At 38.7% G+C, this 12600-nt stretch overlaps 1 protein-coding gene across 1 annotated transcript in view; it reads right to left on the bottom strand.

Moving 5' to 3' along the window:
- Positions 1–2190, bottom strand: part of LOC109928561 (myelin transcription factor 1) — a 139865-nt gene extending 137675 nt beyond the window's left edge. The window contains exon 1 of the mRNA XM_020528508.2: positions 2140–2190. Coding sequence (XP_020384097.1) covers positions 2140–2164 — 25 coding nt within the window. The 5' untranslated portion in view covers positions 2165–2190. The remainder of the gene's footprint in view (positions 1–2139) is intronic.
- Between the last annotated feature and the right edge of the window lie 10410 nt (positions 2191–12600).

Raw genomic sequence — 12600 nt, 5'->3', positions numbered from 1 at the left:
AATCATTTTGCTGAAACTGTTCAATTTGCCAACCCTACAGGACTGCAAATTGAACAGACAAACGGTAAATCAAAACTACATAATCATACAGAAAACAATAATGTAGTTTGAATATCTAAAATTTAGCCTGGCAACATCAATCAAAATTTACTCTTTACAATCACTCAGTGGAATTCTATGAACTCATCTTTAAGACATTAGGATCGTCGGACAAGTAGCTCACAAAATCTGCTGGTCCAAAGCAAAAATCAATAGCGCCAACATTTTAAACATTAAAAACTTCTCACCTTCTAACGCGTTGATATCTACTGAAGCCTACACAAGAAGCCTGTTGTTGTGCGCAAAAGCCAAATGCAGTGAAAGTGGATCAGCGCTAGAATATATTCACTGATCCAATGGGCCAGTTCAACTTCGACTGTCACTGGTCCATTGCCAAATTCACTAGCTTCTAACAGACCACTGTTAATTCTAAGCCCTGTTAAAGGCATAGACAGCTTTTATCATCAGTCGAAAAATTATATCACCAGAATTTATCATTCCATACCTTTCATTGCAACAAATGTATTTTTCAGTCTATAACATGACTAATCAGTCTGAGGCAGTTGTCAAAACCTTGATAAGTTGAACTTCAGTTAGCAAACCTGTATTGATGTCCCCATTCAGTAGGAATGGTACAAAAAATGTTTTAAATGCTGTTATTATAATTGGTGAGGAGTTGATTTCAATCAGAAATTACTGTGAATTAAAATATATTTGTATATAAAACAATGGATTTTGTAACACACTGCATTTGCAAATAATGTTATTTGTCTTATCTAGTGGATAATGAAATTTTATTTTAAAAATCTTGTAAAATAGCATGGTAATAAGTTTACACTGTGGATCACCAGTGTATAAAAGCATAACTTGATTGTTAGAAATTCCTTCATTCGCTATTTCAGTGAAGTGTTCAATTTAAATAAATTGAGAACTTAATGAAAATATTACAGAAAGGCATTTCTGGCAGATTCATTAAATTTTTATATGCTATTAACTCAGTGAATTTTCAGGGCCAATACATTACAAAATGTTTTAGATTTTTAATTATAAATGTATGTAACATTGTGAAAACTCTAAATTGACATCTGAACAAGTTATACAGGGTAAAAAGTGTTTTCAGGGTGCATTATATGACTCAGTAGTCATTCAAAAAGAACCATCGAGTCACATTGAGCTCTTAATTATAGGTCTGCAGGGCAAACAGCTATGTAGATTTGATTTGCTTAATGCCTTATTTTTCAATACATTACTACATCCTGTTGTGTATCTATTTAATGCATACACATTGACTGATCATCTGGACTTTCTTTAATGACTGGAAACTTCATGACTTTGTCCTGTGGGGATTTACAACTGCAGAACAGTCAGCAAACTGACTCAATGGAAGCTGGTAAACTTTAGTGTGAAATGGGCTGCGTTGCATGTCCATCATACAGGGATTGGCAAAAGTGGCCAAATCTGTCATTATGTTTTCTTAAAACAATGTCCTTCAACGTGAAGGCAATGCAACAAAGTTGAAGTAAGTAGAGCTAGACCTAAACAAGCTTCAAAAATTCTGGCAGGAGCAAGGATAATTTAAATGACACTCAAAATGAATGTGTTAAGCGTTGGGTTATAGGATTTCTGCTTTCAGCGATAATCCTTTGCAAATAAACCATAAATAATGAGTCCATACAAAGCAAGATTATATTTCCTGCACCTTCCTCAGGTAAAATTGTTCTTCATTGAATATTTTAGGGTCTTGCAAATAACTGCAATTTTAAAACCTTTATGGTCTTCGTCATTATCACGTTTCATTAATTAATGTTCCTCTGGAAATTGTGACTACTTGTCATCCAGTAAGTTGTATCCTTATCAGTACTATTGGTACAAGGAAGTGAAAATAGCTGAACAGTCATGTGTGAATGCACATCACATAGAAAATACCATTTTATAACAGTGACCCTGTGAAAACCCAGCCTTGTGCTGTTGCAAAATAACATACTTTGTTTTGAAAACTTTTGACTTGAAAACTAAATTCCTTGGAGCTTAAATTTGATTAGCAGCTTAAAAAAGTTACATGTAAAATAGTATCAGTTAGCTTGAATGTAAAGCTCTTACCTTTGCCAGTATATTCGGTGTTCATATCTGACTCATCAACATTCTCTAAATTATTCAGTTTTTCACTCTTTGTCAATTTCTGACTGCAGCTTTCATAGGATTTTGACTGGTTGACCGCGACAAGTTTCTCAAAATTCTTCATGTTGGCCTGTTTCAAAAACACAAAACATTAGTTTAAATGTTAATGAAGGAAGCAGTACTCGCTGCTTTATATACAGTTTGAAAGCACTAAGCTCAACTTCTGTCAACATTGTAGACTTACACTGTAACTGAGTCTTCTGTTTATAATTAAGCTACATTAAACAAAAGGAACTAATAAATAGTTTTAATCAGCTATCATAATACTTTTAAGATATACAGTGCTTGTCCAGTGTTCAGGATTTTGACAAATAGGATATTAAATTATTTCAAGTATCGGAACATCATGTATGTCATCATGACAGTTAAAATATCAGATAAAGACTTCCACAAAATAATAAAAACCGAAAGAACTGCAGATGCTGTAACTCAGGAACAAAAACAGAAGTTGCTGGAAAAGCTCAGCAGGCCTGGCAGTATCTGTGAAGAAAATAAAACACAGTTAATGTTTCCGGTCTTTCTGAGGGTCACCGGACCTGAAACATTAACTCTGATGTTTTCTTCAGAGTTGCTGCTAGACCTGCTGAGCTTTTTCAGCAACTTCTGTTTTTGTGTCAACAAAATAATTATTTTTAAACAGTCATATTTATACTGAATACAAAGAATGTGTGGTTTACTAACAGTTAGAAACCATGAGAATGCCAAAGTCAAGGTTCCTTCACCCGCTACATGAATGTATAAAAATCACAACAACTTTTACATTATTCTGTATGAAAACTAATCAGATCCTAAATACAATCAGGAACCCTGAGTAGATTCTTTAGAACAATCAGAATCTCTTTCAAGTATAACTTAAGCATGATTCTTTACAGCTACTTCGAAAATTTGTTTTAAACAAAATAAAAGTTGAAGGCAAACTTACCAAAAAAATACAAACCCGGAACACTCTAAACCAGTTATGAAAAACAAAACTGCTAATAACTTTCCAAACATCAGCTGATCCTGAAAACTGGGAAATCTTACTGTCCGAGTTTCTACCATACGTAGCAACCACACAATGAAGATGCTGTCCATTCAAAAACATTTGAAAACTTTTTTCACAGCAGAGTGCACAAATGATATCATACCCTAGTGGTGAAGTATCTGAATAGATCCAAATAATAGCTGTAGGGCACAGGACCAGTACACAGCTACTGTAGTCCTGTTTAGCTGCGGACTTTTGATGAGTTAATTCAAAAACATTTTAAGCTGTCAAAACATGAGTGATTTCAGTACTGTAACAGAGTTTGCTTTCACTTTCAGCTTGTACACCAAGTTTCACAACATTCAAGTACTTCAGTGACTTTCATTTGGCATTCAAGTTCAACTTGAATTCATTTGACAGAAATCTACCAACTATCATTTGCAGTTTCAACTAAATTTGTCTTTGAGGCTATGAGAATTTTGATATGTAAACTACTCAATTGATCATGCTGTCTTCCAAACAGGACAGCTTTATAAGGCAACCTCAAATAGGAAATAACAAAATACAAAAAGCTAAAATGTGAGAAGGTTACTCACACAAAAATTCCCTTTTTACCCATTACGTTTATTGGTCGGGAAGTTTTCTTAAAAAAAGAACCTTTCAAATATCTTACAAAATAAAACTGAATAAAGGTGAGAAAATTCTGTTAGCAATGTAGAAATATATGTGGCTTATATGCTTTACACGGTGAAGATTTTCCTAAGTAACCGTACGCAACCTTTTACACTTGTCCGATTAAATGGCAAGTTCCTTTCTGAAGTATTAGCAAACTGGTTATTCTATCCTTCGTGAGACCACAAGAGAAGGCTGAAATTTCAGCAAGACTTTAGACCTGGTTGTCAACAACCTCAGTACTAAGAATTATTTTCAGCATTCTAAAAAGTGTGTAAAATAAATATGGAGATGAATACTTACATGGAAAAGACTTTGTGATGCTCAATGGTTACCAAGTTAAAGAACCAGTAATTATATAGTACTTTTATCTTATAGGCCTTGACAAAGGTTCCACACAAAAGAGTAGGAGCCCATGATATAGGAGGCCACATACTAGAATAGATAGGGGATTGAGAAGCTAGCAGCAAACAAAGTATGCAAAAATGGCTCTTTTCCAAATTGACAGGATGTGACAAGTGCGGTCCCACATGAGTTATTGCTGACTCCTCATCATTTTATAATTTATATCAATGACTTAGATGAGGGCATTGAATGCATGGAGACTAATTATGCAGATAACACAAATGTGGGTAGGAAAGTGTGTTGTGAAGGTGACAACCTAAAAGAGTGATGTAGATGGGTCAGACGAGTGGGCAAAAGTCTGGCAGTTGGAACATAATGTCCAGAAATGTGAAGCTGTCCACTTTCAGAGGAAGAATAAAAAAAAGTGTTACTCAAGTGGAGAATGACTGCAGAATTCTGAGGTGCAGAGGAGCCTAGGTGTTCTCATGCATCAGTCACAATAGATAAGAATGCACAAATAATAAGATGCCAGCCATTATCACAAGTAGAAATGAATACATAAGTAAGGATGTAATGTTTCAATCATATTGGGCACTGATGAAACCACATCTTGATTACTGTGAACAGTGTTGATCTTCTCATTCAAAGAAAGATGTAAATATGGTGGAGGCCTAGAATAAGTGGCTTGCTTGATGAGGAAAGACTGGATAGGTTGGGCTTGATATTACTGGACTTTAGAAGAGCAAGGGATGATTTGATTGAAATTTATAAGATTCTGAACAGTCTTGATAAGGTGGATGTGGAAATATGTTTACTGTTGTGGGTGCATTCAGAACTAGGGAACACGGTTTTAAGATTAGAGATTGCTCTTTTAGGACAGAGATGAGAAGATTTATTCTTCTCTCTCAGAAGGTCACCCGACTTTGGAACTCTCTGCCTCAGAAGGATGTGAAGGCAAAGTGTTTGAATATTTTTATGGCTGATGTTAATGGATTCTTGTTGGGCAAGTGATGGGAATGTGGAATTTGTTGTACAAACAGATAGCCATAATTTATTGAATGATGGAGTAGGTTTGAAGGGCTTAATGGTCTACTTCTGCTCCTAATTTCTATGTACTTATATAGATACAAAGTTTAATGGGGAAAGTGATACATTGCATCTATATTAGTGATGGCTTTTCTTGCATGCTCCTGAAATGAGGAAGTGAACTTATATACGTCAGCATTGTGCAAGAAATAAATAAGAAAACTGGTGACAGACTGCACAGAGTAACCATTTCCTAGTCACTGACCAGTATGGTTCTCAGTTGTACATTAGATAAGCAAAATATAAACGTGTAATTTAGAGAAGTAAAGACCTACTGATCTAGTGGGGATCCAAGTTGTGGTTTGAAAACCTGCTGTCCTCTCACTGAGACTCTGGCTCTTTTAATATGTCACCTCCATTATTGTCATTGTTCCTCAATCCCCAACCTTTCAATCCTCCTTCTATGAACCATCACAGTATTTCCTTAACAACTTTATCCAACAAACCACCCAATATCATATATAAACCTGAAGTATTCACCTTCATGCATCACTTTTGTGCCTATTTGTGAGTGTATCTGATATATTGACTGCAGAATGGCTCATGGAATACTGATGATGTTCAGTGCGGGATGTGGCAGACAGGACAAATTTGAACAATTTTTGGGCTCAAAGGCCTGAAATTGGACAGTACCACCTCGACTTGAATGCTATTATTTTGGGCTGACTAGCCGAAAGGCAATGGCGAGATTAAAGGTGGAGTGGCAGTGTTTGGAGTAGAAATGGGGCCATTCTGAAAGTGGTGAGAAAGTTAGTACTTCATGGATCCACTGGCACTCCCCCAGGAGGGCACTTCAACAATGTCAGTAATCTGCTTGAGGACAGAATGTTGGATTGCAAGAGCGAGAGAGCCTGATAGTCAATTTCAGCATTGAGGTCTGCAGCTATAATGGTAGGAATCATACTTTAGATGGTAGCAAACATGGATCTCATGACCTCCACCTAAGTTTCCAGTCTCCACTGCAGCATACAGATGTTGGGTGGCTTCTGCATGTGTTGCAATGGAAGCTGAGACATTGGCCATCAGATGTTAATGATGGGTTTGCAAATGCTGTCACGGAGTTGGGTTCCAAGTCAGAAAAGGGTGGACTTCAAGCTCTGAGAGAAACCCTGTAGTAGGCTGGAACTGAGCTCAATGCTCCAGTGACAATGGCAGGTAGGCCTGCCAGCTCAATAAAAATCTTATGTAATCTAAACAGCATTCTCCTGTACCTTGCCCCAATGACATCCATATTTGAGGCCTCCGCAGCAGGTTTCATCTGTGGTTGCACCCTCTGGAACTGGCATACAGACTGTCCTTTGTCCCTGGCATGCTGCAGCCCATTCATACCCAATGACTCACACCTGCAGATCCTGATCTTATACCAACTTTTAAAGAATGCACTATGTATTTACTGGAGCTAGTGCTTGTGAGTTTCAGATCAAATGACGGCAGCTTTTACACAAAGAGGTGTGGTATTGCTCTTTCCTCTTCCTTATGAGGCTGTATTCATTAGACAGGCAGCAGTTCCTCAGTGTCAGAAAACATTAATGTGAAATGGGAGTGTAGACTCCATCAAAAGGTGGCTGGATGGAAGAAAAGTAGTCGATGCTTATACAATCTGCAGCTTTTAACATATGCTGGACAGAGGGTTGAAACTGAGGTGGGATCTCAGAAGGGGTATACGACAGGAATGTATCATACCCTGAATGTTCTCAATAACGCTGGATGTAAAAAGATCTTTCACCAACATTAATGTGTTCAGGACTGCAGAGTGACAACATCAAAATGAAGACCAGGGGAACTGCTTCGAAGCTACCAAATGCAAATGTATCCAAAAGGTGGTGAAGTAACCAAATTCTCTTCCATAGTTTCAGATTTCATGATGTTTATATTTTCCAATGAGGTCACCAATGAAAGCAAGCATTGAAGATTGCTATGTGACAACTGAGAGATGGTATTAAATTGAAAGAGCCACAGGAAGAACATTTTAAATTGTCCTAATATTGTTGTTTTTGAATCATTTGATTTTTTCTTTGCTTCTACATTATGTATTAGGAATACAATACAATGTATAGATTACAAGAGCTGGGAGGTTATGATGGAGCTATACAAGAAGTTACTGAGGCCACAACTGGAGTGCTGCATGCAGTTCTGATCAACATACTATAGAAAGGATGTTATTGCACTGGAGAGGATGCAGAGGAGATTCACCAACGTGTTATCCAGAATGGAGTAAGAAGAGAGTCTAGGTAAGCTAGGGTTGTTTTCCTTGGAGCTGAGAAGGTTGAGGGGGTCCTAATTGAGATCTATAAAATTATGAGAGACGTAGATACGGTAGATAGGAATAAACTTCTCCTCTTAGTAGAGGTGTCAACAACCAAAGTGCAAAAACTTAAGATAAGGGCAGGAGGATTAGAGGGGATTTGAAGAGAATCCCCTTTTTTGTTCAGAGGGTGGTGGGTATCTGGAACTCACTGTCTGAAAAGGTGGTAGAGGCAGAAACCATTACAACATTTGAGAAATATTGAGATTAACACTTGAAAAGCTATAGTTTACAAAGTTAAGGGTCAAGTACTAGAAAATGTGATTAGAGTGGATGGGTGCTTGATGACTGGCATGAATATGATGGGCCGAAGGGCTTCTTTCCATGTTGTAATAGTCTATGATCTGAAGCTATAACCCCTCACCCACTGAACAGTACAAACAATCACATTATGTTTGCTTCTTAGAGAAAAGAAGGATGAAGAAGAGAAATGTAAGAAAGACAAGTAGTCAACTGTCATGAAAGAATGCACACAGCTGAGGTATGAACAATGCCAGTGGAAGCTGCACTTCACAAGGGAAGCATTTTGCATTGAGTTAATCCACATGATGCTAATGGATTGAAAGACCACGTCAATCACAAGTGCTGCACCAACTCTGTTTGTAATAGTCACGAGCAAGTTATGTAACTAGCTAAATTCAGATTGTAGATCATTTCTGAAGAAGGGTCTAGGCCCGAAACGTCAGCTTTCCTGCTCCTCTGATGCTGCCTGGCCTGCTGTGCTCATCCAGCTCTACACCTTGTTATCTTAAATTTAGATTGCCTCTGAGGACACTAGCAATATTTGCCATGCATCAAACAAGCCACAGTTACTGTTCGCTAGATATTACCAAAAGACCCTTTTCCCTGTAGATCTTCACCAGTAACGTGGAGAGATCTACAGTTTTATTGTGTGGCAAGACATTACAAAAGAGAAAGAGTCCTAAACTGCATTAATTTCATTGCTATTCTATCAATTTACTTAAGTTTGAACTGGAATAGTATGCATAATTCAAACATGCATCAAACTTTAGAAAATTGCCAAAGTCTTGAAGAAAGTAAAAAAGAAGTAAAGAGATGAGGGACTTTGAACATGTAGAGAGAAGGGAGAAGCTAGATTTGATTTCCTAATAGCAGTGGAGGTTAAGGAGAAATCTCACAGAAGCATTCAAAAGTGGGAGCAATTTTAAGAGAGCAGATGGTAAAAACTGTTCCTTCTGGTAAGTGGATTGGTAACCACAGACAGGGCCAGGGAGAGAAATCCTGAGCCTCTGTGCTGCTTCTGGCCTGAACATAGTGTGCATGCACCTGACCTGAGGATATTGGCCCTGTCCCTCCCATCCTCAGACCCGAGCACAGCGGGCTCACCTCTGGCTCGAGCCCGACAGCTGAACCCCTTAACCCGAACAGGGTGCCACCCCCAACCGAATAGTGTGCCTGCACCTGACCTGAGCATGGTGTGTCCACTCCTGCAGCAGCCCCCATCACTACCCTGAATCAAGCACTGCAGACCCCCAAGAGGCTCTGGCCATTGTCTTTGGCTCTCTTCGAGGCCCTGACTCAAAGTCACAAGTTTTAACTCTAACCCCATTCAATATGATCATGGCTAATCCCCTGTCTCAATGCCATATTCCAAGTTTCTCCCCATACCTCGATGCCTTTAAAATCTACATAAAAGTCTATCTGTTCAGCGACTTGGCCTCCACAGCCTTCTGTGGTAGAGAATTCCACATGTTCACTGCTGTTTGAGTGAAGATGTTTTTCCTCATCTCAGTCCTAAATTGTCTACTACATATCCTGTGGCTGTGTCCCCTGGTTATAGGAGGCTGACTGAGCTTCGGGGACACTGTTTGAGTGAAGGCAATTGCATACTCTCACTCAGAACATATCCTGAACAGTGGCACTCTAGGTCAGCCAACAGCAAGTCACCAAAACAAAGGCAAGCCTTGGCCAAATGGTTAACATTTTCTTCAGGATCTGGACCAGCAAGACATTGTAGTTGCTGCCGGTGTGTGAGTTCGAGTCAGCAAAACAATCCCTGTGTGGGCTCGAGTCAGCAAAACAATACAAAATTGAGTAAGAGAACTCATAGGCCGGTATCCAGGTGAGTGCGCAACCTGTAAAGTTCACCTACATCTGATTTGGAACAATTAAATTGCTTAGCAACATCCAAATCAGAATCAATCAAAATAAAAGTGTGGTTAAATGGTCAATGGTTGTAATGGAGGTTGATACTGGCACGGCTGTATCAGTGATTACGGAACCAGTCTTTACCAAAATTCGCTCTGAACTCCAACTTTTAAGTTTGCTTAAGACCTTGGCCAGGCTGAGAACCTATACCAGGGAAACCCTACAGATTGAGGGTCCACTTTTGGTTCCAGTCTGTTATGAGAAGCAGTTGGCTGAGTTACCACTGGTTGTAGTAAAAGGCTCGGGCCCAAACTTGATGGGGCAAAATTAGTTGAGAAAGATTCACCTTTTGACTGGCTCAACATTTTTTTGATTAGAAAGTGGCTGCCTGAGTGAAATCCTAATTAAATACCTGGAAGTTTTTTCAGGAAGGTCCAGGGACTATCGAAAGAAACAATGCCACCTTACCAGGAAGCAATTCCACGATTCTACAAGGTCCACCCAGTGCCATTTGCCTTGTGTGCAAAAGTACAGGCAGAAATCAGGAGACTGGAAAGCAAAGGAATCATCAAATCTGTCCAGTCTGTGGAACCTGCAGTATCGGCCATACGGACTGTGAAGCCGATGGGTTAGTTCACTTTTGTGGGGATTTTAAACAAACAGTAAACCGCTTTTCACAGCTGGATAAATACTCAGTCCCTCGCTTGGACTTGTACACAAAATTGGCGACGGCTGTCCTTCAGAAAGCTGGACATTAGCCACGCGTACCTGCAATTGCAATTAGGATGAGGATTCCCATATATATGCTACAACTAATACCCATAAGGGCTTGTATCAATATACGAGTCTGTCATATGGGGTATCATCAGCTTGTGCCATTTTTCAGCAGACAACTGAGAACATTTTAGAAGGTCTACCCCAGGTCGCCATTTGAGTTTCCTGATCGGGGCTGTTAACCTGGTCTAGTCAGGGAGTCCTGGCTGTTAAATATAAACAAGAGCATCACTTTAGGAACCGGCTCTGAGCTAGCTGGATCAGTGTCATTTCTATGCATCTGTAAATAAATGGTGACTTGGTGACGCGATACCAGTCTTCATGGAGTTATTTCATTTGTAATGGTATTTATTTTTAAATACTAAAACATGATTAATAAAAAACATAAAGTAATTCTATTTTTTGTTGTGACTTAAGATCTAGTTAAAATATGAAAGATCACACTTTCTGTCCCAAAGACATGGGCTATGGCCAGTTTTAGGCGAGGAACTGGTTTGGATGAAACATTGATGAATATATATGTTTGATCGAGGATATTTGGGCATAATAGGTGTGTACAATTCACACATTCTCAGTCATCTTTTAAGGCATATAACTTTCAACCATATTACAGATTTATCTGGTTAAAAATATAAACTCCAGGAATTGCACTTCCCCCTTTGGGGCAGGAATTGTGAGTCAGGAGGGCTCTCCCAAGTTGTGATCCCACTTTCTATCCTGCACTGCCCATGCTGTTTGCATGGTTGGGTGGCAAAGATAGGATGAATCTGGGCCCGCCACCAACTCTTGAAGCAGACCCAACTCTCTAGGTGGGCTGGTAAAATGCAAATTTTCAATCACTGGAACATCAGCCCAGACTGTACCCCAGTATTATCACCATAGTGCTCTGCTCCCCTCAACTCCTATCCATCCCCAAACCATCGATGTCCCCTTACTCCTCAACCACCCTATCTCCTCTATAACTCGTATGCCTCTCATTTCCCCAGCTCCGTCCATACTCCTCATAAATCCCATGGCAATTCATCTAATATACAGTATGAAACAGAACTCATGAGCCCTACAACGACATTGGGAAATCTTTGAGAGTGCCATGAGATGATCAACAAAAACAAACAACCATTCAAAAATTACATCAAAAAATAAAATTCTCTTAGGAGCTCACAACATTGTCAATCTATATTCACAATACCTGTTGACATGAATTGATTTGAGGTTTTCTGGAGTTCAGTTAAACATTCAAATTAAGATGACAGTGCACAACTGGGTCACCAAGGTGAACAAATTAAAGCCTACGAAGTTGTAGAATAGGAACCGCTTCAATGTCTGAACATATAATTTGCTTATCAATGGAATTATAAAAGCATGGGGTAAAAGTGGCATGGTAAAAGCTGAATCTTGATAATCATCAATAAGGAAGAGCATTTTACCCAATGGATTATTTAATCTAATGTATCTGAAGCCTTTTTCTGCTTTCACAATGCTAGCCAATTTAACAGTCATTTACCTTTTCTAAATAAAGTCCTATCATTAATTACTGCATTCAAAATATTCGATTTATCATACTGCATACATTTCAACATGTGAAGTTATTATCTAATTTTAAAGTTACCTGTCAAATGGGTTCCAACTCCATAAAAGACTTCCCCCTTAGTTCTCAACACCTCCAAGCTTGCAAGAACCATTTCCCTCTCAGATGAATGCCCAACTGGGTGTCATCACAACACAACCACTGGGATTGCTGCACACAGCTCATAATCTGCTCTCTACATGTGTCCCAAAAATGAGATTTGATGAGAATTGGGTCAGGAATCCGGGATCATCACTTCTCCCTGACCTGATATGCGTTCATTTAGGGCAGGGATGCCAAAATCCAATCCTGGTCTCTATGTTATAAAACTGTAATGTCTCTCTTTCAGTGCTTATTTTGTTCATTACTTTTGTTATGCTACTTTCTCATTTTTTTAATTTTAAAGGGTTCACTTTTTGTTTGGGAAGAGAAAAACACAGTCACAGTAAATTGAGAAATGAGAGCAATGATTATTCTAGTGAACAAATCAAGTTCTATGTAATAGCAAACACCCAAAAACTACATTTGCAAGATAGGTAGTTTGTTTGGGGGTATGAATAG

The sequence above is a fragment of the Rhincodon typus genome, chromosome 19 (genome assembly GCF_021869965.1).
Source record: "Rhincodon typus isolate 14 chromosome 19, sRhiTyp1.1, whole genome shotgun sequence".
NCBI classification, from domain to species: Eukaryota; Metazoa; Chordata; class Chondrichthyes; order Orectolobiformes; family Rhincodontidae; genus Rhincodon; species Rhincodon typus.
Note: the sequence above shows the minus strand (reverse complement) of the source record. Positions and strands in the feature narration are given on the sequence as shown.